This window comes from Neophocaena asiaeorientalis, unplaced genomic scaffold (genome assembly GCF_003031525.2).
Source record: "Neophocaena asiaeorientalis asiaeorientalis breed wild unplaced genomic scaffold, Neophocaena_asiaeorientalis_V1.1 scaffold418, whole genome shotgun sequence".
Classification (NCBI taxonomy): domain Eukaryota; kingdom Metazoa; phylum Chordata; class Mammalia; order Artiodactyla; family Phocoenidae; genus Neophocaena; species Neophocaena asiaeorientalis.
This window is the reverse complement of record NW_020175731.1, coordinates 10984-37962: the sequence shown is the minus strand read 5'-3', so window position 1 is coordinate 37962 and position 26979 is coordinate 10984. Positions and strand designations below refer to the sequence as shown.

The following is a 26979-nucleotide window of genomic DNA, read 5'->3' as shown; positions in this document are numbered from 1 at the left end:
TAGCCTGACATCCAGGAGGTTGGTCTGGAAAGAGACATTTCTGGAACGGTCAGCATCTAGAAGTTATTTAAAGGGATGAAATCACATGTCAGGTAAATGGATATAGAGAAGGAAAAAAACAGATCTAAAACTAGGACATGCCAACATGTAGGGGACTGAGAGAAAAATCACTGGGGTTGGAGGAAAATCAGGCAAGGGTGGTGACATAGGAGCCAAATGAGGAAAGTGGCAACAAGTCAGTGATCAAGTATATCAAGTAACAAGTGGACTGACCATCTGGAACCAGTGTCAAGGTTATTTGTGACATTGATAACAGCACTTTTGGCGGGAAACTTGAGTGAAGTAGGTTGAAGAGAAGGGGAGATTAGGAATTGAAGAGAAGTATAGACAACTGTGTTAGTTTACTAGGGCTTCAATGACAAAGTACCATGGAACTGGGTGGCTTAAACAACAGACCTTTCTCTCTCATGGTTCTGGAGGCTGGAAGTTTGCGAGCAAGGTGTTGGCAGTGTTGGTTTCCTCTGAGGCCTCTCTCCTTGGCTTGTAGATGGCCACCTTCTCGCTGTGTCTTCACATGGTTTTTCTTCTGTACCTCCCTGGGTCTAAATTTCCAGTTCATAATAGGATTAGCATTCCCCCGTCATGACCTGAATCACCTCTTTAAAAATCCTGTAATATTCTGAGGTACTAGGTGTTGGGCCTTCAACATAATAATTTTGTGGGGGAACTTCCCTTGTGGTCCAGTGGGTAAGGCTCTGAGCTCCCAATGCAGGGGGCCCGGGTTCAATCCCTGGTCGGGGAACTAGATCCCGCATGCATGCCGCAACTAAGTCCGCATGCAGCAACTAAGAAGTCTGCATGCCACAAGTGCCGCGATGAAGTTCTCACATGCTGCAACTAAGACCCAGTGCAGCCAAAAAATAAATAAATCTTAAAAAAGAAATAATTTTGTGAGACATAACTCAGCCCATAACAACTTTCTCAAGAAGATTTTGTGTAAAGAGGATAAATCAGGCGGTAGCTGGAGAAGGCTTTGGTGTCAAGAGAGAATTTTCTCTTTGAAGATGTGAAAACTCAGTGTGGTTACATACGAAAGGAATGATCTAGTAGAGAACAAAAAATAGGTGAGAGAGGGGAGACTTACTAAAACTATGTCTATGAGGAGTTCAAGAAAACAGGATCAAGGGCACAAGTGGAATTCCTACATAGCAGCAGGGGTGTCAGCCTGTGGGATAAGGCGGAAGGCAGAGAATTCAGCAGAGATGCAGACCTGGGGGTCGGTGTGATGGAGGGACTTTGGGAAGTTTGCTTCTAATTATTTCTTCTTCTCAGCAAAACAGAACACAATGTAATAAGCTGAGTGTTGGTGCTAGAGATCTGGAGAGAGAATGAGGGTGTGAAACTGTAAATGGGAATGAAGGACACAGCATGGAGTTGCTAAGCAACAAAAAGGGCCTAATTGTGACCAATGGCCCTGAATTGAGAATGAAATCACTGTGGCTGCATACTGACATTTTTGTAATTGTGAAAAAAGCCTAAATACAGAAAAGTGAAAAGCATAAATGAACAATATGATAAGTGACTGAAAAACAACCCCCTGGACAAAATTCTCTTAAAAGACCCTATGCTCCTTTTAGGCACTTGTTTCCTATTTCTCTTCATCTTAATACATACACATCAATCATTTAAAAATGTAATTTAGGTTTGCATTTTAAAAAAATGTTTCTTTATTAATTTTAGTAGGTTGTTGGGGTTTTTTTAGCCACGCCATGCAGCTTGTGGGATCTCAGTTCCCCGACCAGGGATTAAACCTAGGCCATTGCAGTGAAAGCCCAGAATCCTAACCATTAGTCCACCAGGGAACTCCCAGTTTGCATGTTTTTTAAATTTATAAAAAGGGGATATGATTGTAAGTATCCTTTAAATCAGTAGTACTTTTCCTTTACAGCATGTGTAACATAGGTGGGCAACACTCATTTAATTTCATTGTATAGCATTCCATTGCATGAGTGCACCGTGAGTCCTGTTTCTATTTTACTGTCAAGGTACATCTGTTTTGTTAGGCTATTGCAAACACACTTACTTTCTGCTGAGTATGCCTGCCAGCTCTCCAAGGATACACTCTAGGCACATTCCACACAATACAGCCCCTACACCACCTGTTTTCTGGGAATCCATCAATGCTGTCAATCAGTTTGGAGAAAATGCTTACCATATTAAGCCTTAATCCCTGAACAGGGTTTCTCTTCGTTTCTTTTATTTAAAACCTTTCAATAAAAATTTATACTACTCTTCATAATAGTCTTCACAACTTTGTTAGGTTTAGTCCTAGATACATTTGCTTTAAAAAAAAAAAAATAGAGTGCCTTCCCCATACTCCAGGCTTCCCTCCCAGCAGTTGGTGGACACAGTCCCAGGCAGAGGCAGCAGAGGTGGCCACGGGAACTGCTGAGCAGCGGGGATGCAGCTGGATCAACCCATTCCTGCTTCTTCCTGCCAGCTCACTTGGCTGGGGGCATGCCCAGCCCCCTCTTCCCCAGCCCAAGTCACCTATATTTGCTATTTTCATTGCTAGTTAAATTGTATGTTTTTTTTCATATTCTAATTAATTGATTCTGCTGTAAAAAAACAATTGATTTCTTAAATTTATATCCAAAATGTTTGTTAATTTTCATTAATTTAATAACATATAAATGTATGTGTTTTTTTGGCTTGAATTCATACACTGGTAATATAACAAACTTTGATTCTTTCTTTCAATTGTATATGTTTTATATTTTTCCTGCTTACTCCATGGATGAGGAAGGATCTCCAGCTCAATACTGAGTAGAAGTGATTGTGGGCATATTATTTTGGTTCTCAGTCTGCAAGCTTACATTTCCAGGGTGAGATGTTCTGTATGTAACTTTTCAGTAATCATTATGAGATTAAGAAAATTCCCTTCTATTCTTATTTCCTAACAGATTTTTAAATTATTAATAAGTTATGATTTTTTTTAAGCAAGTGCTTTTACTGCCTTTTTAAATGACTATGTAATCTTCTCACTGAATTTGTAAATATGATAAAGGGTTCTTCCAGCCAGTAATGTGGGTTTAGGGACAAGAAAAAAATATGGCCTTGGTAGCTATGAGAAGAGTGATTTTTAAGTGAATAGAAGCTATTTACCAAAATTCCACAATTCCGAAGGAGGTAAAGTTAGGGATGGTCAATGACTGAATTTTTGTCAATGGCATGCAAGCAAAAACTCTGTGACCCATCTCTCAGCCTTGCCCATTAAAAACATCTTTCACGAGACTCTCCAGGATCTTTCCACTTTTGCTGTCTTGATACAAGAATAATGGAGAGCTCATAAGCCACATGTCAAAGATGGCAGAGCCACAAGATGGAAGGAGTCTGAGTCCCAGAATCACTGTTTAGGGGAGAGTCATCCTCCAGTCCAGAATATCAACATTGGAATTTTAATGAGTGAGAAGTAAACTTCTATTGAGTTAAGCTGTTTTTCCCTGTTTCATTAATTAGTGTTACCTTAAATCATACAATATTTCCCCAAGTTTTTGTTGCTATGGAAGGAGGGTAAATCCTATCATGATCATAAGCAGAATAATGGCAGTGTGTTTTACTTCAACTCTCTTTAACTGTAAAAATGATCTGACAGAATTTCCAGTGTGAATGACAGAAGAGGAAAGCATTAGAGGGTTAAGGAGGGGCACATGGTGAAACTTGTCAATTAGATGGAGAAGTAGATTGGTGAGAGGGAGGGACCCTGAGCCTGTTTCCCTTGGATAAAAGGTAAGCCATGCCTTGGGGCTTCCCTGGTGGCGCAGTGGTTGAGAGTCCGCCTGCCGATGTAGGGGACACGGGTTCGTGCCCTGGCCTGGGAAGATCCCACATGCCGCGGAGCAGCTGGGCCTGTGAGCCATGGCTGCTGAGCCTGCGCGTCCGGAGCCTGTGCTCTGCAACGGAAGAGGCCACAGTGGTGAGAGGCCTGTGTACCGCAAAAAGAAGGTAAGACATTCCTTTTTTTTTTTTTTTTTTTAATTTTTTGGCCGTGCCACGCAGCATGTGGGATCTTATTTCCCCAACCAGGGATTGAACCTGCACCCCCTGCATTGGAAGCGCAGAGTCTTAACCACTGGACCTCCAGGGAAATCCTGTCCCTTGGATAAAAGGATTTCCATCCAGTAACGGGGGTCTGGGGACAAAGAGGCAGAATGGCCTCGATAAATATTAGAGAAGTGATTTAAGTGAAATAATGTCATGATTTCTGGAACAGAACTCTAAGGCCCAGTTCCACTGTGACCAAATCTACCTGTTCCTTCATATAAACATAGAATGTACAAAACTTCCAAAATGCTAAGGAAAGGAAGCCCAAGAGGCCAAGATATAGGGCATATTTATTTATTTGTCTGTTTGCTTTAGACAGCAAAATCATAAGGGGTTTGTCTTCGCTATATAGAGAGGCCAGAACTATGTCAGGAGACCAGAGAAATAGATTGTAGCTGTGGCTTTGCTCCGGCTTCTTGGTTTCCGCTTCTGCTTCTAGCCACACCTTCTTGCCTACGCTCAGCGGCAGGCTCAACATGCCAGAGAGATTCCTGGACTCTTTGGCGGAGACCTGATGCTTTTCTAAGACAGAACTTTTGTTCCTCATCAGCCGAACGATCACCTTGCAGTGCTGGAGCTCCACATCAGAGAGGAAATGGGAATTTCCCGGCACCCTGCCTGTGAAGACCCCAGTGTCCTCCTGTAGGTCTCTCTGGGCATTGTACAGGACCTCTGTGAAGGTAACAGGCTTCAAAGGTGAAGGCAGCTTGTCACTGAGCTTCGCAGTGAAGGCGGACGTTCTGTTGCACGGGCATTTTACACTTGGTCCTGGAGGTCCTGGCAATCCTGGTAAACCTGGTATCCCTTGGAAAAGTGGAGAAGACCCAGTAAGAAGGTCATAGCATCCAATAAAAAGATGGTACCTCAGTTGATGTATGAAACCACCACTTTTTGGTTATAACATCATGGTTAAGAGATTGATCTTTGGTGTATGATTAAATGGTTGCAAGTCACATCTCCGAAATTGACCAGCTTTGTAATCTTGCTAAAGTTAATTAATGTTTCTGGGCTGTATTTCCTCATCTGAAAATAATATTATTGACTTCTCATGTGACTGTTGTGAAGTTGTAATGAGACAATGCATTTAAAATACTTGTAGTGCCTACAAAACATTAAGCCTTACAAGAAGACATGTATGGCATGATCTCACTTATAGGTGGACTTTAAAAAGCTGAACTCATAGAAGCAGAGAGTAAAATGGTGATTGCCAGAGACTGGGGGTCGGGGAAAAGGGGAGATGTTGGTCAAAGGATACAACGTTTCAGTTATGTAGGATGAATAAGTTCTGGAGATCTAAGGGATGGCATGGTGACTGTAGTTGATCAGATCCATTGAAAATTCACCATTCTTGACATCAGGTAGTGAGAATGCAGGCGTTTCTACTCCCAGCTCCTCTCTTCACCCTGCCATGGCTCTATTTCTTCCCTTTTCTTTTGCTCAAATACACACAGAAGAGGGAAATGGGGAGATGTTGGTCAAAGGGTATAAAGTGTCCGTTATGCAGGATGAGTAATTTCTGGAGAGCTATCGGACAGCATGGTGACTATAGTTAACAATGCTGTATTGTTTGCTTGGAATTTACTAAGAGAGAGTAAATCTTAAATGTTCTCACCACACACACACACACACATACACACACACACACACACACACACACAAAATGGTAGCTATCTGAGGTGACAGATACATTAATTAGATTGATAATCATTTCACAATATACATATATATCAAAACATCACCTTAAATATATATAATTTTTGTCAGTTAAAGAAATCAAATGTTAACATATGTTAAGTATTATTAATTCTGTTGGCCTCCAATTGTTTGATAAGACTTTGTACTTCCTGGGATAATTTAGGGAAATGTAACAATAAATGGAAAACGATGTGATTTTCTGATAGTATATGGATGATAATGATCCTATATATCATTTCACCCTGATTTGGGTGGGACTAATTCTTGCTAATGATTCTAATCTTACTGAGGATGAGGATAAATAAAAAGGCCTGGGTGTCTAAGTCTGGGAACCAGAAACCTTTGGATTACCAAATCTAATCCTGGAGACCATCCCATAAGAGATGACACACAGCTGTGAGCTTTCCTGAGAGTCCCCTCTTGGTCCAGTCTCACTGGCTACAAAGAAGTAACCAGGACAGAAGCTAGGAAGAACCTTGCTTCATATGCAGGTGCTCATTGGGTATCAACCTTTTCATAATAACTAGGTTTGGAGCTCTAAGTGCCCAATGAAATCCAATTCTTTTGATGATACATGATGCCCTGCTACACTTATTAACCCGTATGTTTATCAGACAGTTTAATCCATGATACTAACTCTTACTTAGCACATCCTGCCATTATGACTAACCCACATGGATCACAGTTCTCTGGTACTAAAACTAGGCCAGTCTCTCTTGTGCCCTGTGATTTGGGCTCTGGTCACCCTGGCTTGGGACCCAATCCTACAGCTGATCATTTTCTCTGCATTCTTTTCATCCTTAATGCCTGATGCTCCTGAGCCTTTGAGGATTATGACTTTCCTACCAAGAATATGAAATGAGAAGGGAAAATAAGAGGCAGAAGGATATATTTCTCACCTCTCAAACCTGGAGGTCCTGGATATCCTGGTGCCCCTGGAGGTCCAGCACATCCTCCTTTCTGAAAGACAACAGTTGCCATTAGGATGATGTTGATCAATATCTGGATATCTTGATTAAAGAAACAAACAGAGGTTTTTTCTGTTCTTTGTTTTTGTTTTGTTTTATTTTTATGTGAAGCCTGGATAGGTAGAGCTGCAACCTGGTCCAGGAAAGGTATCATCTCTAGAATTAAATTCATGGACTCAAATATCATTCTTACCCATACTAGTAAACTGAGCAAGTTACTCTCTGAACTTCAGCTAGTGTTTGTTAACGCCCCTTCATTACCACTTAATACGTATCAATAATTATTCCATTAAAAGTGTTTCTGAATCCTGAATGGTCAACCTTTTTTTTCATCCATCTTTGAATTGACAGCACATAGTAAGCACTTGATAACATTTCTTGAGTTAAGAAATGATTTATTCGTATTAGAGCCTGTTATATATTGAGTGCTTATTATGAAAAGATATTGTGCCAGAAACATCATATCATTAAGTTTTCATTACGTGCCTGGTATTTTTGTTGTAAGCATCTTTGCCACAAACATTTTCACCACAAACATTTTTTGCCACGTAACTAATTGCCCGTAAGGCAATTTTGCCATAAAAGATAAAATAACTGGTTGACAGTTGTTTGGTTTTATTTCTCCATTGACTCAGTACTCCCATTTTTATATTACATAAATCTTAGCCCTCATAATGGTCCTGAGAGTGATGAGTAGGCATGGTGGTCTTAAAACAGTGGATGATAAAAACTACATATAGAAACTTGAGAGAAAATATGGGGAAAAAATTTACTGGAAGTGTGAAATAAGAGAGTGCAAAGCCAGATCACATAGTATACTAGAAAATGACAACATATCAGTTTGCAACTCCTTGGGTGATTTGAAGGCATGGAGTTGAACCAGCATTTCCCATAGAACTTTGGAACGTCTATCAATGGACTTGTGACACAATGCTGAGAACAATAACCGTGTAGAGGCTTGCACAATGCAATACAGAACTCAGTTACAAATATGCATCCTAGTATTTGGAAACTGATACCTCTCTTAATGAAGGAGGAAATTTTAGCAAAAAAGAAAAAGTGTGATGCTGAATGAAGAGACAAATCTGAAAGCAAAAAAAAAAAAAGTATAAGATACTATGAAAGACTTGCAAGACAAGTGCTTTGGTACAACCTACAAAGTAAAATCAGTTATTTGCATGGTATTGCCATGAATCTGCACACATTTTTAATGTATTCAAATATTTTGTATTGCACAATAAAGTCTTTCGAATTTTGTTATTCATTTCTTATGTTTCATTATGTTCTTTTTAATGTCCCTCTTTTATCTTTCATTATTTTATCTTTTACAGCAAAATTGCCTTACGATAAGTTCGTTATGGGGCAAAAACGTTTGTAGTGAAAATGATTGCGGCCAAGAAGCTGATAGCGAAAGTACCTAGAACCATTCATTACACCCCTACAAGGTAAGGTTCCTATTCCATTTTACAGATTAGTAGTTTGAGATTCAAACAGGTGATCCTACTTATTCTCAACCAGATTACTAGTTAGTTACAGCCTGAGACAAGATTCTAATTCCAGACATTCTGAATTAAAAATCAGCGTTCTTAACCGTAAGTGTTTTAAATAAGTTACTTAATTGTTAGCCAGTGCCCCTGCCCTCTCGTTTCTCCAAACCCTCTGCCCTTGGCTTTCACTTTTCTTGTCCAGCCAAGGCTATAATCATGTCAGAAAACCCATTTTTGGCACTAGGATATTCACACCTCTATTAACAAAATGACACCCTCCCTCCACCCTCTTGCAAGCACTTGAACCCCTTCCCACAATCCGGTGTCTGTCTCCTACCAGCCATTCTCAAGACAAAGTCTTTCCTTTGGGGGGGTAGGCTTCTCTCAGATTTCTTTCTGAAATGCCTAGCTGTGTGTCTGAGGCTTGGGCTCCTGTCACTGTTCACTCTGTCAGGCCTTAACTAAATGGTCCAAAGTTTGCCTATTCAAATATTTACCTCTGGTCCAAACTGGGACAACAAAATTAACGTTTAATGACAAGGTGGATTCAGGCCGCCCACTCTCGCTGATTCTGGATCTTAGGCTCGGTAGAGTTGTCAACTACAAGTCCTAGGTCATTTTCAGATTTCCCTTCCAGCAGGTCTATTATGGGAGCAGCTGTTAATACATGAAAGGCCAACGTAAAGAGGCCATTTCTCCTCCTGCTCTGACTTCTTTCTGAAGACTTAATTCCTTATGCACAACCACACATCTGGAGTCATCACAAACCATTTGCTGGACAGGAAGCCAAGTGCAGAGCAGAAAGTCTAGAATTGCGGGCAATTTCCAGTGAGAATAATGTGCAAGGAGAAACCAACATTAACTGATACATAATTAAATAGTCAAACAAATGTAAAGGATGCAGTGCTAATTAATATTAGTTACTATTTTAACATGCATGGCACTCACCTCTTTTGATATTAATAACAATCTCATAAGGAAAATATCTGCATTATATCATATTTTACACAAATCAAACTATTTATATAATACTCCATATTCTTTCTTATTAGCCTTATTTTATTTTTTCCCCCTGGAATTCATATGCCCCTGAGCTTTGATGAACTAATCTAAAGTTTGGGTCAAAAGTCTCCTTTAGTGTCTATATCAAATATACATATGTATGGGAAGAGGACATTTTTATAAGGAGAACAAATTAGAAGTTAATTCTGAGTTAGTGTAGGGGATTACTCAGCATTGAGCATAGCACAGTAGGTGAACTATAATTAAAAGTGAATAATTTCTAGTTATTTTTCGGTAAACCACCACTTGCCTGAGTACAAGGCCAAACGGCGTGTCGGTGGTTGTCAAAGAGAAGAATAAAATTGCCTGACCTACCAGTGGACTGTCAATGTCCAGGAAGCAACCCAGAACATGTAGGTGAATGAATCCTCTGACTTCACTTCCAGAATATTTTTGCAAATAGATTGTTGAAGAGTTGTCATGACTTTGCTTTTGTGTAAGATATGATTGAGATTTGTAAAAAAATCTCTGCTGTACTAAGGACCTAGGTAATTGATGATAGAGATTTCCTCCACCAAATAAAGTTAGAACTTGACCTTATATATAATAAGGTGGGGAAACATTTCCTCATCTTCCCATGTGGCCCTAAAATTCTGTATGGAGAGACTACTTCTTGTTGGGGAGAGTCCTTGCTAAGAATATGTGTTTGGTTGCAGCTGGAGCCAAGACCACAGGGAAGAGAACTAAGTGAACATGCATGTACCAGACATGATTTTCAGACCATAAATATGACATTAATGGTAGCTTTTTGGCAGATGCTCTTTATCAAGTGGAAGAAGTTCCCCTTTATTCCTAGTTTGCTGAGAGTTTTTATTGCGAAGGGGTGTTGAATTTTGTCAAATAATTTTTTCTGTATTAATTGATATAATCATACGATTTTCTGCTCTATATTTAAGACTTAGTTTATAATGTTAGTGATTAACACACTGTGGTTTTGGCAGAGGGATATAAGCATACATCAATGGAACATAAAAAGAGTCTACATATAAGTCACACACGACCAACCTATTTTTCACAAAGGTGCAAAACCATTTCAGTGGAGAAAAGATAGAATTTTCAACAAAGGATGTTGGAACAATGGGTAGTTGAAAAAATTAATGTTAACCTAAACCTCATGCCTTATAAAAATATTAACTCTAAGTAGATGATAGATCTCAATGTAAAGTGTAAAACTGTAGTACTTTTAGAAGAAAGCATAGGAGAAAATCTACCCAATCCTGGGCTAGGTAGAATTCTTAGACATGACACCAAAAACATATAACATAAAAGAAAACAAATCGATAAATGGACTTTTTGGAAAAGAAAAATTGATTAGCAATTGTTCAAATCCACCCTTTGGAACTCAGGGAAGGTCATGAAGGCTGGAGTCTTGCCTACAAAAAACGGGGGACAAAAAATGGCTTCTGTGCCCAGGAGCCCCCAGGGCCCCCACCCCCTGGTTTCACCCAGACTTCTGACCCATGGAAACTATGAGATAATAAATTCATGCTTTTTAGCTGCTGAATTTGTGGTAATTCCATGTCAGCAATTAAGAACCACATAGGACTTGTAGTTTTCCGGCTTTTCCCACTGGCATCCTTTAATTCTTTAGCTTCTGTCTTTGTCAATGTCAAGGAGAAAACCCAAGCTCATAAACTCAGTGGACACCTCTGGTCCTATTCTGTAGGTAGGAGGAGGAATGGGGGGGAGCTGGGCCCACATTCTGGGGCTGGTATGTGGCTACAAAAGGAAGAGATCCAGGGTAGAGTCCACTTACCTCAACAGTCAGATCCTAGTCGTCAGCCAACAACTCACTGCCAGAGGTATGTGGAGGGAAGGACCCCAGTTTGAATGTCCATTGCCCTAAATTCTCTCTAATTAAAAATTAACCAGTCCGGGCTTCCCTGGTGGCGCAGTGGTTGGGAGTCCGCCTGCCAATGCGGGGGACGGGGGTTCGAGCCCTGGTCTGGGAGGATCCCACATGTTGCGGAGCGGCTGGGCCCGTGCGCCACAGCTGCTGAGCCTGTGCTCTAGAGCCCGTGTGCCACAGCTGCTGAGGCCCATGTGCCTGGGGCCCGTGCTCCGCACCAGCGGGGGCCATCGCAATGAGAGGTCCGTGCGCTGCAGCGGGGAGTGGCCCCCGCTCACCGCAACTGGGGAGAGCCCGTGCGCAGCAACAAAAGACCCAACACAGCCTAAATAAATAAATAAATTTATATAAAAAAAGTTAACCAGTCCATTAACCTCAGGAGAGATAAGAAATCAAACATTTTTTGAAATCAATTGATTTAATCAGCCCTCCTAAACCTTTCTAAATGAAGCTCATGAGATGGGAACAGAGATATTGAGAAGCTCTATGGTTGGTCAAGTTTCTTTTCACAAGTCAGGTTGCCTGTGGGTGGCGGTAGAGGGGAACTCTCTTCATGGGAATTACAGGTAAGGGTCCCTTACGAAGACAGCAAAGTTAAAGCCCTTTACTTTGTTTCAAGCCTGATTCTAAGTTTTTAATACATTAATTATTTCATTCCCATAATATGTAGAATAACTTACCCTAGCATAAAAGAAATAAACATACTTTACTCTATAGATGGTTATTCAGACAGAAGCTTCAAAAACATGCAAGGGCTTCCCTGGGGGCGCAGTGGTTGAGAGTCCACCTGCCGATGCAGGGGACACGGGTTCATTCCCTGGTCCGGGAAGATCCCACATGCCGCTGAGCCGCTGAACGGCTGGGCCCGTGAGCCATGGCCGCTGAGCCTGCGCGTCCGGAGCCTGTGCTCCACAACGGGAGAGGCCACAACAGTGAGAGACCCGCGTACCAATATGCAAATATTTCATACTGTTATATATAACCTTATCATTTGAGAAATCTCTATTGACTTATAAACAATAGTGATAACAACAAAAGTAATAGCTAATATTTACTGTGAATTTATTATATACTAGGCTTTGCATGATTATTTTACTGAATACACAATGAGCCCAGGATATGAGTTACTATTATTATCTTCAATTTATAGAAAATGAAATGGAGGCAAAGTGATGCCTAGTAACTTGTCCAGAAGCCACCTTTGGCGCAGGGATATTGACTCTAGGGTCTACAGTTTTTAACCACTCTGCTCTACTGACCTGTTTCTATTTATCCAATAGCTGTTTAATCCATTCCTTGTGAAAAGAGAGGGACATTTAGTGAAATCTCTGTCTAAATATGTAATCTATAAATTCTTATGAATTTAAGTTAAAAATTTAATACAGACAACTCCAATTAAATTGACAATATAATACCTGACTCAAAGCTAGATTCTCCTTCATATTCTGACTATCTCCCAGCTAGGTGTATCACACCACATTCCTCTCCTGGGCCCTGAATTGTCCACAGGCTGTAGCAGGCCACACCAATTTCCCAATCCTAATCCATGAAAACTCTCCCAACTCCAGTGCTGTGGGTATTTGACAGGATCCATTATTCCAACTTTGAGGGAAGTTATGGAATTTAATAGTGCAGTGGTTGCCTTATCTCTGTCTGATTAATTATCACTCCACCCCTTCTCCATAGAATTCTCTGAACCTAGCAGTACCAGATTGAGTTTTGTAGCAATTCTGCTCATGGATCACACGGGTAGGCAATGACATATGGACTCCATAATTGTAGAAACCAGCAAACTTCACAGTGTAGTCTCTTGTATTCTCCCTCCATTTTAGTTACGAGGAAATAGTCAAGGCTCCCCCACTCCATTCAGGAACAGTGTACTTCACAGAAATAAATCTCTTGGGGACACTGACATGTAACGCTTTGGTAATCATCAGCAAATGGAATTCCACAATATATTAAAAAGTATACCTGGCCACAGGAAGTAGTTACTTATTCGTGTGAATTAGATGTCCCCAGGCTTGGCTGGATTTAAATTACAGCTAAGATAATGCTGCATTGAATATTCAACTCGTTAGCATTTGTTTCTCAGGGAAATCCTTTCCTTCTCCACCCATGGAAGCCAAATTCTGTTTTATGTACTTAGAGGCCCCCAGGGGCCCTAGCTCCCTCAAATAAATCATACATAATTATACTTACAGCCTCAGTGAAGCAGGAATGTTTGAGATTAGAACTGTGCATAGAGTTGACCTGACTTCACTGTTTAGATAGGTAAAAATTCTGCTGAAACCCGATCAGTTCTTAGAGCCTAGAACAATTAATTTATCCAATGTCCTGACTCCCATCTCTGTGACTCCTTTTGGTAAAAAGAATGAAGTTCTTTCTCTCACAGTAGGTATGTCTCAAATACATATGCTACAAGGCAGCATAACTGAGTGGTTAAGTGTCCGTGAGTTTCTGTCCACAACCTGTGTGACCTCAGAAAAGTAACTTCATCTTTCAGTGCTTTGAGTTCTTCATCTATAAAATGGAGATGCGTATGGTACCTACTTCCTATGTTTATTAGAATTAACTGAAAGGTGAAGTATCTTTCCAAGGCTTATACAATCATTGAAGTATGTTCCAAACCAGATTGCCTTCTTCCAGGGCCATTAAAGTATATCATTGCATTATAAACTGCTTCTTTTTGCCTTTTGGATATAAGTAAAGATAGAGTGTGGGCTACATATATCATTTTCCTTCCAACAGTTCCTTCAGTCGGAACAGTTCATGCCAATCCCTTCGAAAGCCAAAATATATCCTGTTAAACTTTCCCTGTGAGAAATGGATGGATATATGTCATTGGTACATAACTTATAGGGACAATTCCAAAGATGAGTTGAGTCTCCCTTTCTATACCCATAGATATAACTTTTCAGGACAGGTTTTCTTCTTATAAAGAAAATTAAGTCCCATCTCCAACTGGAAATCCATTACATATGACTTATACTAAAATTAAGGAAATGCCAGCATTGACCAAGGGTACATCTCTCTTGCTTCTCAGCCGCAACTAAGACCCGACGCAGCCAGAAAAAATAAAGAAAACAAATAAATAAAAGTTGGCACAACGGAACAGTTGGGGAAATATGGAAATATGATCTCTTTAATTAACGGCACCGGGTCAGTAGATTATGCATTGAGAAAAAATCTTATATCTTATCTCACCTGGTATACAAAAATCAAATACAGCTGAATATAGATATACATGTGAACAGTAAAATAATGAGGCTTTTTACCAGAATAGATAGGAGAATATCTTCATGCTTTGGCTAGGCAGAATTTTCTTCAACAGGATACTAAAAGCATTACTCTTAAAGGAATAAAATGATAACTTTGAGTTCGTTAAACTACTGTATTGGCCATCTCTCACATGCCCAGAAAGGTGCCAGCCTTTATGCGCTTGTGTATGTGGCAGAAGGAGAGCCATGGTGAGCTGCAGAAGTCTCAGAGCCAGCCATGTGTAGAGCTTTAGAGATGCTCAATTACAATGATTCTAAAGCATCTAAGTGTCCACAAACATCCCCTCCATCATTTAATTCTGGCATCTTTTTTTCCCTCTAGGGGCAAAGCCTTTCCCTTTACAATTAAAGATGACCCTGCTGATGCAAATGTCTCTGTGATGGGTAAACAATTGCTTAAATTACAATAAAAATAAAACATGCTGACTACTCTTTCTCTGAGCCAACTTTGATAAAGGAATGCATGGAGAGGAGAGTAGCGCCCAGAGATACTTTTGTTGAGTCTTTCTCCTGGTTCACACTAAAGAAGTCACGTCCTGGTAGTATATGGGAACCCACCAAGTCAACATATAACATTACTATTTTGTGGGTGGCAAGAACTTCTCTACCTTCCTGGTCAATATTTTGCCTCTGCAACACAGGTATGTCCTTCAGAATCCAAACTAAGTAGGTTTATTTTCAAATTTCACCAGTAACAAGTAATGTGGGACTTCCTTGGTGGTCCAGTGGTTAAGACTCTGTACTTCCACTGCGGGGACGCGGGTTCGATCTCTGGTAGGGGAACTAAGCTCCCGCATGCTGCACAGCGCAGCCAAAATAAATAAGTAAAGTTCATTAAAAACAACAACAGAAAAACAAGTAATGTGACCATGGGTATGTTGCCACATCCTTAAACCATATGAAGTAAAGATGGATTATAGGAGATCTAGGCAGTGTATTTAGGAAAGAGTGTTTCATCTCTTGGCTGTCCTAGTACAAGGTCCAGGAGGCTGTTTCCCCTTCTACTTTGGCAAGGAGTTGGCTCAGCAGAACTGAGTTTGCTAATTGGAGAAACATGAGTTCTCTAATTGATAGCTACAGCGTTGGAATGGAAATTCTCCTAGCTAAGCTCTAGACTATAAAGTTATTTCACCAGCCAGGTGAACTGACTGTTTCCTCTTTCTTTCTGAAATTCCCTGTAATTTTGTATATTTATGGGAGGTAGTGTTCTTCTATTGGAACACTTTCTTTGGTGCTTCCAGGGTGGCCAAGTCTATTTATTGACATACTTCTCAACAGAATGTTATACTACGTTATGTGTGTGTGTGTGTGTGTGTGTGTGTGTGTGTGTGTGTGTTCCTGACCCTAGCAAAAAACATGTTGTAAATCAACCAGGGCTGGTATCATGGGTCTCAATTCTGCTTGCACTTCAAAATCAATTTGAAAAGACAGGTTCACTGTTTCTCTTCCCCAAAGTCAGATATTTTTATTTGTCCCATGTCAGAGCAGGTTGCCCAGCTGCCTTATATATTCCTCAGGTGGGATGATTAGAGTCTTAACTCCTAAGAAAATGATTGCTGAAAATGGCTTCAAAATGAGTCTTTCCCCCTTAGTGGGTGGACAGCGCCACCCAGTGTTCCAAAGGGGAATTGTTGAGCAACGATCCTTTGACGACTCATCACTCCATTGTTCAATCAATTCCCAGGTGTGCCAACAATATCTCTATTATTTGGCTCTGGTTAGGAAGCCTTCCACAGCTCCCATGCTTTTAACTGGTGTATGAAGAGGCTGTTCATAGCGAGGGGAGAGTTGCATGAGATGAAGCTGAAAAGGCAAGCAGAGGTGATGAAATGTATGCTAAGGTGAGACCCACACAGACCTACTCACTATTTTCCCCAGCATCTCAAGCATTTTGGATTTCTAGGACTTTGTCTATGTTGCTTCCTTTTCCCAGGATGCTTTCCCCACCCACTCTGCTTGCCGATGCCCACTCTTCCCAGGAGGTTCAGCTGAAGCATCTGTCACGTTCCCTATGAAGCCCTGACTGATCACTACCTCCTGCCCTTTCCCGGTAAAATCAACTATGTATTTCTTTCTGCCCCCTTCATGCCCTCTCCCTTATACCACTTAAATATGTGTCTCAATGTTCATATATTTGTTTTGCACGTAGACTCTAGGTCCTGGAGTGCAACGGACCATCTTATTATTCTGTATGTCCCCAAGGTTTAGCAGGGGATTTGCATATTGTAAGGTACATGATTGAATTTAAAAATAAATGAACAAATGGGAAAATATACACATATTGTTTTTTGAGGAATCATATTGAAAGCCCTTAGGGCAGAAAAATCAATGTCATTGGGAGGGAGGGAAGAAATACCGAAATCCTGAGGCTGGAAGAGCTGAAAGCTCACAGAAAGTGATAGTGAATTCTAGGAAAGTAACTAATTTCCCTGCCAGAGAAAGAGCTACTTGTGTAATACTAAAATTAATGTAATAATAATCATTATCCTTAGTATTTCCTTAGAAGTATAAGTATTTCCTTATTTAGTATTTCCTTATTTAGTATTCCTTAGTATTTCCTTATTTCCTTTCCTTTTTTCCTTGTTCTTTTTTCCTTATTTCCTTATCCTTCTAAGGACAAGAGAGCCACATAATGGCTTACACCGGGATTAAGGGGCTGCAATTCAGAAGACCACTAAAACCATTCGAGAAGGTTCTAACTTTGCATTTCACTGAAATGTAAGATTTCTTGCTTGGAAATGTCTCAATTAATGGACTCATCAGCCTCCCAAGCTAGAAATCATCAAGATATCTTCAATCCTCTGCTTTCCCTAATTCCCAATACTCAACTAATCATCAAGGTCAAGTGCTGTGACCCCAGAAATGTCTCATAGCCAGCACCTCCAGTCTGGGCTCCTGGTTAGCCCCTCATCATTTCTCACTGAGATCATTCTGACAGTCCCCTTACCAGCTCGGCCCCAACTTTCCCCTTTCCAACTCATCATCCATCCCAAGACCACTCTTCCTGAGCAGTCTTTCTAGAACCCAGATGTTACTGTGACACTGCCCAGGTGAATACTCTCAGTTGTCTAAAAGATAAAGCCCAAACTCCTTGGTGTGGCACAACTTTCACGAGTTGCCTGTGTGCACATCTGAAGCCTCAGCCCCACCAATCTCAGCAATGCTGGGCGTCATCCTTAGTTCAAGGGCTCCCAGAACCAGTCATGCCCTTTCCAACCTTTAAACACTTTCACTTCTCCATGCCTTTGAACATGCTATTTCCCCTGCCGGAATATCCTTGAACCCTTTTCAGAGTAGGTTAAATTAGTATCTTTCTTTGAGACACAGCTCTGGGAAGAGACTTTTCCCACTTCTCGTAGCAAAGGTGACCTCTTCTCAACTGTGTCTCCACTGCACATTGTTGATGTCCCTATTTCTGTATGTTTTCAAGCCTCTTATAGAAACAATTAGGTTTCATTGGAAGTCTTTTGGTCTGCCCTCCACTGGCTGAAAGTAACTGAATGGAGGTTGTAAAGCTTTGGTATCTTTACAGTCTTCATTTCTAGTAGAGGGATGGAATATAGCAAATGCTCAAAGTATATTTGTGAAATGAGTGAATAAGTAATTGAAAATGAATGAGTGGACAAGCATGAAGAAAATATTAGGTGGGGAGAAAAAGCTTTACTAGTCTCTGTATCTCATGGTCACAATGATATCTACGAGTCACTTCCTGCACACGACCCGGCCTCTTTCCCCATTATTTCCAATCAAGACAACACTCATTACTTAAGGTCTAGTTCTAATGCTACCTGCTCCAAGCTTCTGTCCATGATTAGTCAACCTGCAACCCTTTGCGTCTTGGCAATGTTCAGATGGCACTTATCACTTTCTAGCCTTTATGAGAAAGATTTCAAGCCAATCACAATGCGAAAAGCCAATCATTTTCAAATGTCTAGACTTTTCTTACATGGACAGGAGAGGGCATGGACAGGGGGTGGTCGTAGAACAGGCTTGTCCTCGTCATAATAAGCCTGGAGGGAAAAGCAGGGCTTTTCCTCTATAGCGCAGGAACCTTAGTGTTCATTGGGCTCAGGTTTAGGGCCTTAGCTTTCAGTGTCAGAGGCAAGTCCATTTACCATCCTATTATTCCTATTTAGATGCAGGTGATCTAGAAAAGGGAGAAATTAAGGGTGAAGCTTTAAGAAATGGAAGACCAAGAAAATGAGATCCATGAAAATTTTACAGACCATGTAGAATAGGCTAGAAGATCTCCTCTATTTTTTTCCTCCAGGAAAATAAAGTTATATCTATTCCTTTCACCTTGCATGTATATTTGAGGTATCAAGCAATCCAAGTCTTTGAAGCTGCTTGGGTTCCTTAGAAGTTAATAGGAGAAGTACATGGTAACCATGTCGTAAAGCTGTAGCCTGCATTCCGAACTATCCCCATGTGATGGTGTAACGGCCATTGGAAGCCTATGAGCATCCTCCTGGAAAAACAACAAGAGACTCTATAAAGACCACCACGTTCCTGATCACCTCTTTACAGCCTTTCTACAGTTCTCTCCCACCACCTCGCCCTCCAGAACCGACAACTACACAGGAGGCAGATGGGAGCTAGAGTAATTTGCCTCCCTCACGGGAGCTCTTCGAAGCCATAGTGTGTTACGCGACTCACAGCATGTTACATAAAACAGGTGTTCCTTAGACAACTTTCAAGTTGAATTCAACCAAGGAAGATGAGATGGGGGTGGGGTCAACTGCTCCCCCCCAACCAATTCAACTGACTTTATTTTATTACTCTCAAAAAAGAAAGCTCCCAGAGTACATTTCACCTATGAGTCAATCAATGGACTTTTGCTTAACACACGGTATCTAGATTCATGGTAGTAACCTACAGCAATGGTTCTGTCTTAACCTTGCCTCTACAGTAAAAATTTCTGGGAAATTCCCTGGTGGTCCAGTGGTTAGGACTCTGTGATTTCACTGCCAAGGGTGAGGGTTCAATCCCTGGTTGGGGAACTAAGATCTTGTAAGCTGCATAGTGAGGCCGAAAAAAAAAATTCTGGGAAGCTTTCAAAACTCCCAATGCCCCTGTTACACACCCAACCAATTCACACAGAAGATCTTGAGGGTGGGACCCATGCATCAGCTTTTTAAAGCTTTCCAGAAGTTTCTGGTATGCGGCCAAAGTGGAGAAACACTGTTGTAAAGTAATCCAGAGCTGTGTGATCCCGATCAAGGATTCCATCACTTTCCTTTTTTTTTTAATTGAAGTATAGTTGACTTACAATGTTGTGTTAGTTTCAGGTGTGCAGGAAACTGATTCAGTTATACTTGTATATGTATATATTCAGATTGTTTTCCATTACAGGTGATTACAAGATATTGAATATAATCCCTTGTGCTATACAATAGGTCCTTGTTGTTGTTTTAAAAAACAAATTTACTTATTTTATTTATTTCTGGCTGCGTTGGATCTTTGTTGTTGCGCACGGGCTTTCTCTAGTTGCGGTGAGCGGGGGCTACTCTTCGTTGTGGTGCCCAGGCTTCTCATTGCAGTGGCTTCTTTTGTTGCAGAGCACAGACTCCAGGCATGCAGGCTTCAGTAGTTGTGACTCACGGACTTAGTTGCTCCGCGGCATGTGGGATCTTCCCCAACCAGGGCTCGAACCCGTGTCCGCTGCAAAGGGAGGCAGATTCTTAACCACTGTGCCACCAGGGAAGCCAGCCCTTTATATATAGTAGTGTGACCTGATCCTCTTTGTCTCTCTACTGAACAAGCCTTGGTGAAGATGGAAGCCCGGGTGGAACAAGGGTGACATCCAGTGGTAAAAATGAATTTATTCTCCCATTGTCCCATTCCCTGAAAGATTACAAGTCCCCAGTAGAACCCAGTCTACACACCTCCTTGCATTGGCTCAGCGGTGGTTTTCTGTCCCATGTAACTGATGACACTCCAGGACGATCACTGGCCTGAACAGCACTCTTGCAAACTCAGAGGGGAGGCTTTGGTCTTTGTCGAACTTGGTCTTCAACTTGGTCTTCACCTTCCCGTGCTTTGCCTGCCTGCTGACGGACCTGCTGTGGCTCTGTTCCCAGCCCTCATGTCACTCACAGGTGTGGGTCCAGAGCACCTTGCCTCAAGCCTCACCCCACCCATGCTTCACCCACTGTCGCCACTGAGAAAAGCTCAGTGCTGGCACGTACCCTGGCTCACCTGGCCAGGCCCCCAGGTTGCAGGCAGACAGACAGGAGGGGTGCTTCTGGTTCTCAGTGGCTCATAGGCTCTCCCCAGGCTCTGTACCCCCTTCTACATCTGATACCTCTGCTGCTCCCCCCAAATATGGGGGAGGTTGATGCCCATGGGGGTTGTTTTAGTTTGCTAGGGCTGCCATAACAAAGTACTACAGACTGTGGCTTAAACAATGAAGATTTATTTTCTCACATTTCTAGAGGCTGGAAGTCCAACATCAAGGAGTTATCAGGGTGGTTCCTTCTGAGGCCTCTCTCCTTGGCTTCTGGGTGGCCGCCTTTTCCCTTTGTCTTCACATGGTTGTCCCTCTGTCTGTGTGTGTCTGTGTCCTAATCTCTTCTAATAAGGACACCAATCATATTGCAGAAGTGGTGGGAGGGGTAGTGAGTGATTACTGATTCAATCTCCTTACCAGATATTGGTCTGTTCAGATTTTCTTTTTCTTCATTATTTAGTCTTGGCATGTTGTGTTTTCAGGAATTTATCCATTTTTATCTAGGCTATCCAATTTGTTGGCATACAAATGTTCATAGTATTCTCTTGTAATCCTTTTTATTTCTGGGGCATGGGTTGTAATGATCTCCCTTTCATTTCTGGTTTCATTATTTGAGTCTTTTCTCTTTTTTTTTTGGCTCAATCTTTTCAAAAGACCAATTCTTAGTTTGATTTTTAAAAATTGTTTCTCTATTTCATTGATCTCTGCTGTAACCTTTTTTATTTCCTTCCTTCTGCTAGATTTGGGTTAATTTGTTCTTGTTTTCTTGTTCTTTTTCCTTGAGGTATAAAGTTGGGGGTTTTTTTGTTTGTTTTTTTGGCTTCACTGCATAGCTTGCAGGATCTTAGTTCTCTGACCAGGGATTGAACCCAGCAATGAAAGCACGGAGTCCTAACCACTGAACCACCAGGGAATTCCCTAAAGTTAGGTTGTTAATTTGAGATAGTTCATTTTTTGGTTAGCCCCTAGTCTGGTTGGTTGCCAGGCCCTGCCTTGTATAGATGCTGCTGGCTGCTGGTCCTGAGGTGGCTGGTTGTGGAATCCTAGGGGGCCCTGGGGCTAGTGCTGGCTCCCTGGTGGGTGGAGTCAGGGTCCCAAAGACCCCGGGGCTGTTGCCCACCTACTGGCAGGTAAAGCCAGGTCCTGGGGTTAGTGCAAGACTACTGGCAGTCAGAGCTGTTCCTGGGGTGTGGCTGCAGGGCCCAGGGATCCCAGAGCTGGTGTTAGATCATTGCGGGAAGTGGGGGAAGCGGAGGTGCAGGTGTGGACAATTCCTTATGCGGTGGGGTATGGGGTCTGGAGTGTCCAGAAGTTTGCATTGCCCTGCTAGTGGGCAGGGCCTGGGCCCAGCTGGCTCCAGGGTAGCATCTGGCCTGCATTGCAGGATTGTATTAAGTTTTCTTGCTTCTGGTGTCTGCCCCCTGGTGGTTTAGAGACTAATGCAGGCTTCTTGATGGGAGGGGCTGGTGCAGGTCCATTGGTGGGTGGAGCAGGGTCTTAACTCTGATGTGCGCCGGCTGTGCCTAGGGGCGTGTCCAAAGGCAGCTGTAAGTCGTTAGGTAGCCTGTGTGCTGATAGGTAGGGCTGCGTCCTCTCCCCGTTAGCTGTTCAGCCTGAAGCGTCCCAGCACTGGCGTCTGTAGGGTGTTGGCTGGTGCTAGGTCTCGGGGCTCAAGAGGCAGGACATCAGCCGCCACAGCAGCAGTGTTCACGTGGCTGAATGTTCCCCAATATGTGTCTACGTACGTCCCCAGGGTGAGCTGCAGCCGCCTCCCGCTTCTCCAGGAGACTCTCCAAGACCAGCAGGTAGGCCTGGCCCAGGCTCCTATCAAATTACTGCTTTTGCCCTTGGACCCAGTGTGCTTGAGATTTTGTGTATGCCCTTTAGGAGTGAAGACTCTTGTTTTCCCCAGTTCTGTGGGGCTCCTGCAATTAAGCCCTGCAGGCCTTCAAAGCCAAATTCTCTGGGGTCTCCTCTTCCCAGTGCAGGAATCCCCCGCTCTGCCCTGGGCTGGGGAGCCTGATGAGAGGCTCCGAACTCTCACTCCTGTGGGGAGAATCTCTGCAATACAATTACTCACCTGTTTGTGGGTCTCCCACCCAGGAGTTACGGGATTTGATTATATCTCTAGTCCACGCCCGCCTATTCATTTCGTTGTGGTTCCTTCTTTGTCTTTAGTGGTAGAAGAGCTTTCCTGGTAGGTTCCAGTCTTTTTCACGGATGGCTGTTCTGCACATAGTTGTGGTTTTGTTCTGCTTGTGAGAGGATGTGAGCTCAGGGTTGTTCTGCCGCCATCTTGGCCGCTCTCCTAGTTTTTTTTTCATGTAAGCATGTACAGCTATAAAATTCCCTCTTGAGGAGACCTTCAAGGTGGCGGAGGAGCAAGACGTGGAGATCACCTTCCTCCCCTCAAATACATCATAAATACACCTAGTGGAACATCTCCTGAACACCTACTGAACGCTGGCAGAAGACCTCAGACCTCCCAAAAGGCAAGAAACCCCCCACGTACCTGGGTGGGGCAAAAGAAAAAAGAATAAACAGAGACAAAAGGATAGGGACGGGACCTGCACCAGAGGTAGGGAGCTGTGAGGGAGGAAAAGTTTCCACACACTAGGAAGCCCCTTCGCGGGCGGAGGCTGCGGGTTGCGGAGGGGGAAAGCTTCGGAGCCACGGAGGAGAGCACAGCAACAGGGGTGCGGAGGGCAAAGCGGAGAGATTCCCGCACAGAGGATCAGGGCCGACCCGCACACACCAGCCCGAGAGTGCATGCTAAAAGTTGAGAAACTCTTCTCCGTGCTATGCTGTCTCCTTCCTAATAGTTAGCATAGTGCTTTGTACAGAGTGGGGATCCAGGAACATTGTGTACATCAGTGAAACAAATGTTTGCGCCAATAGGGCATTTATTTGGAAAGGAACCCCCAGACCTTCCATATCTTCCTGATTCCAAATCCAGTGTTGTTTCCTAAACCCATTTGGATAGCACTCCTTAGGATTCCTTCTTAAGTTAGGAAGGCATTAAACTATTGTCAGAAATGGTCCTCTGCTGGGGTTGTTTTTGGTTTTTCTTTGTTTTTAATTTAAGTTTTATTTTATATTGGGGTATAGCTGATTTACAGTGTTGTGTTAGTTTCAGGTGTACAGCAAAGGGGTTCAGTTATACATACACTTATATCCATTCTTTTTCAGATTCTTTTCACATATAGGTTATTACAGAATACTGAGTAGAGTTCCCTGTGCTATACAGTAGGGCCTTGTTGACTGTTTGACATGTAGTTGTGTGTATCTGTTAATCCCAAACTCCTAATTTATCCCTCCCTCAACCTTTCCCCTTTGGTAACTGGCACGAACCCGCGTCCCCTGCATCGGCAGGCGGGCTCTCAACCACTGCGCCACCAGGGAAACCCTGGTAACTATAAGTTTGTTTTCAAAGTCTGTGAGTCTGTTTCTGTTTTATAAGTTCATTTGTATCATTTTTTAAGATTCCACATATAAGTGATATCATATGATATCTGTCTTTCTCTGACTTACTTCACTTAGTGTGATAATCTCTAGGTCCGTGCATGTTGCTGCAAATGGCATTATTTCATTCTTTTTTATGGCTAATATTCCATTGTATATATGTGCCACATCTTCTTTAGCCATTCCTCTGTCCACGCACATTTAGGTGGCTTTCATGTCTTGGCTATTATAAATAGTGCTGCAATGGGCCCTCTGGAGGCTGTCTTTCAAGCTGCTAGAACTCAGACCCCATGCCTGCTGGACTTACTGTCAGCCTGCCCACAAAGCAGGTAATTAGCCTGGAGCTAAGAGCAGCAGTTAAGGTCAAACTTTCCTCACTGTCACTGGGGATAGTTTATTCTCAATACCATCCTTCATAAAGGATCCTCTCCCTCAAATAGCCTTAGTCCTGAGAAGAAAAAAAAGACTTTGAGATTGCTTTCTGATTAAAGTCCACTATGACCTTGATGTTTGCTGTAGTATTCTACAAGGACTGTTAACGCTAGGATAATCCAACTGATGGTGAATTTGATTCAGTCTTAAATTCCACTGCTGTGGGCTCTTGGGAGAACTGCTAACCTCTCTTAATGGAAGGGGACAAAGAAAAGCCATCTTTGGATTTGTGGGGTCACACACAGCTCAGGGAGCATGGAATTTATTGAGTTCGCTGCCAGCTCAAGCCATTTTCTCAAAATGACTGTCTCTCTGGGGAGACAAATTATGCTAATATTGTTAGAAGCTCAGAGGTTAGGTTATAAAACGATATTTGCCTGTTTTGTCAACATTATGTTTTGTTTTAACAGTTGTTTAAAATGCAGAAAAATCAAGGAAGAAAAAACCCACACACCAAATAAAGACTAAAGAAAGAATGGGAGGTGAAGTGGAGAGTCAGTATATAAAAAGAGAGCAAATAGACAGATAAAAGAAAAACTTGGCATAGTGAAAAGGAGAAGAAAATTTAGGTCCTGGCTTCCTGCTTTTTCATTTGAAGAGAGCGTGAACATAAGATTTCACTTTCCTGAACCCCTGCAAAATTGTTCATGACCCTGTTTTTTTTCCCTTTGAGCCTAAAACAGATATTGAAAGATAATCTTAGAAAATTGTCAATTGCCTGAGTGTGGCCCTGAGGCTGTCTGTAGACTACTCTGAGTCTGATTAGCAGAGGATGCAGCCACAGAAAAGGAATCAATCCCTGCATCTTGCACGTTTTAACAGCCCACACTGGCTGCCCTCTCCCCTTCTCCCACCATCTCCTGGAAACCCTTCAGCTGAGTCCTTCACGCTCGTTCTCTTAGAAAGACAGCTGCATGTAATCCCTTGCTCTTTAGGGGAGAGATTCAACCTTGCATGGGTAGAACAAGGCTTCTGGGCTCTGATCTGCACTATTCTCTCTCTCCCATTCCCACAGGAGGAAGACCCTGAACAATTGGAAGGGCAGGGAGGATTTCCCATGGGGCCCTAGGTTTCCACTCCCCACCACATCTTCCCCACCACACACACCTAGAAGCAAAAGTGTAGGAAATCCTCCTACCATTAAGAAAGTTATGAAAATTATAAGGTACCTCTCTCTTCTGCTCAATATTTTGCCCTTATAAAAAAGTGAGAGGGAATAACAAAAAGGAATTAATCAAAAAGGCTATTTTGATATACAATTCTGGTTACAAATATTATGTGATTTACATCTCTAGCGAGGTCAATTATAAACATCCAGGGAAAGTGGCTGTGCCGTCTCTTCCTACACCTCCTCTCTCTCTCTCCTCTGCTAGCCTTGATAGTCTTCTCTAAGAGGCTACCTGACCAATGAAGGCCAAGACATAGTTTTGAAGTCTAAACTTGTTTCTTCTTTGTATTAAAAATGCTAAATATAAAAAATGAGTGTAGCTTGATGTAGTCCCACTTTTTTATTGTTGCTTTTGTTCCCCTTGCTTTTGGTGTCAAATCCAAAATATCATTGCCAAGACCAATGTCAAGAAGCTTTTTTATACCTTGTGTTTTCTTCTAGAAGTTTTACGGTTTTTGGTTTTACATTCAAGCCTTTAATCTATTTTGAGTTGACTATTCTGTGTAGTGTAAGATAGAGGTCTAGTTTCATTCTTTTGCATGTGGCTGCCCAGTTTCCCCAATACCATTTATTGAAGACACTATCCTTTCCCCATTGTGTATTCTTGGTGCCTTTTTCATAAATTAATTGATCACACATGTATACATGGGTTTATTTCTGGGCTCTCTATTCTGTTCCATTGATTGAAATGTCTGTTTTAATACCATACTCTTTTGATTACTACAGCTTTGTCATATAGTTTGAAATCAGGACATGTGAAGACTCCAGCTTTATTCTTTTCTCTCAAGATTCTTTTGGCTATACAGGGTCTTTTGTGATTTCACACAAATTTTAGGATTGTATTTTCTATTTCTGTGAAAAACACCATTGGAATTTTGATAAAGATTGCATTTAATCTGTGGATCACTTTGGATAATAGGGATATTTGAGTAACATTCCCAGCCATTCTCCCCCACAGGAGACAAAATGACTTATGGAGTTTTCAGACCCTCTCTATTTCCTCGACATGGGATCAGCCTACCTGTATACCTTTTCTCACCTGCTCTCTGCAGTGTTGTAAAGGGCCTGCCCCTGTCGGGGGAGACCTGTGAGTGTGAGAAGTTGGGTCAATATCAGGATGAATGAGCATGTCTTACTCAGGATTAATGAGGAAGACCACTTTACAAAAGATCTGATTCATTTCACTCCAGTCTCATCTGTCAAAAGGGTGATATTTTGATCTCTATCTGCCTGACTCTTTTGCCT

General features: G+C 42.0%; 1 protein-coding gene across 1 annotated transcript; it reads right to left on the bottom strand.

The window, feature by feature from the left end:
• Positions 1–4467: 4467 nt before the first annotated feature.
• Positions 4468–6780, bottom strand: LOC112391021 (protein HP-20 homolog). Its single transcript, XM_024732122.1, is given in 3 exon segments — positions 4468–4506; positions 4508–4917; positions 6690–6780. Coding segments are annotated over 3 exon segments (540 nt in total).
• Between the last annotated feature and the right edge of the window lie 20199 nt (positions 6781–26979).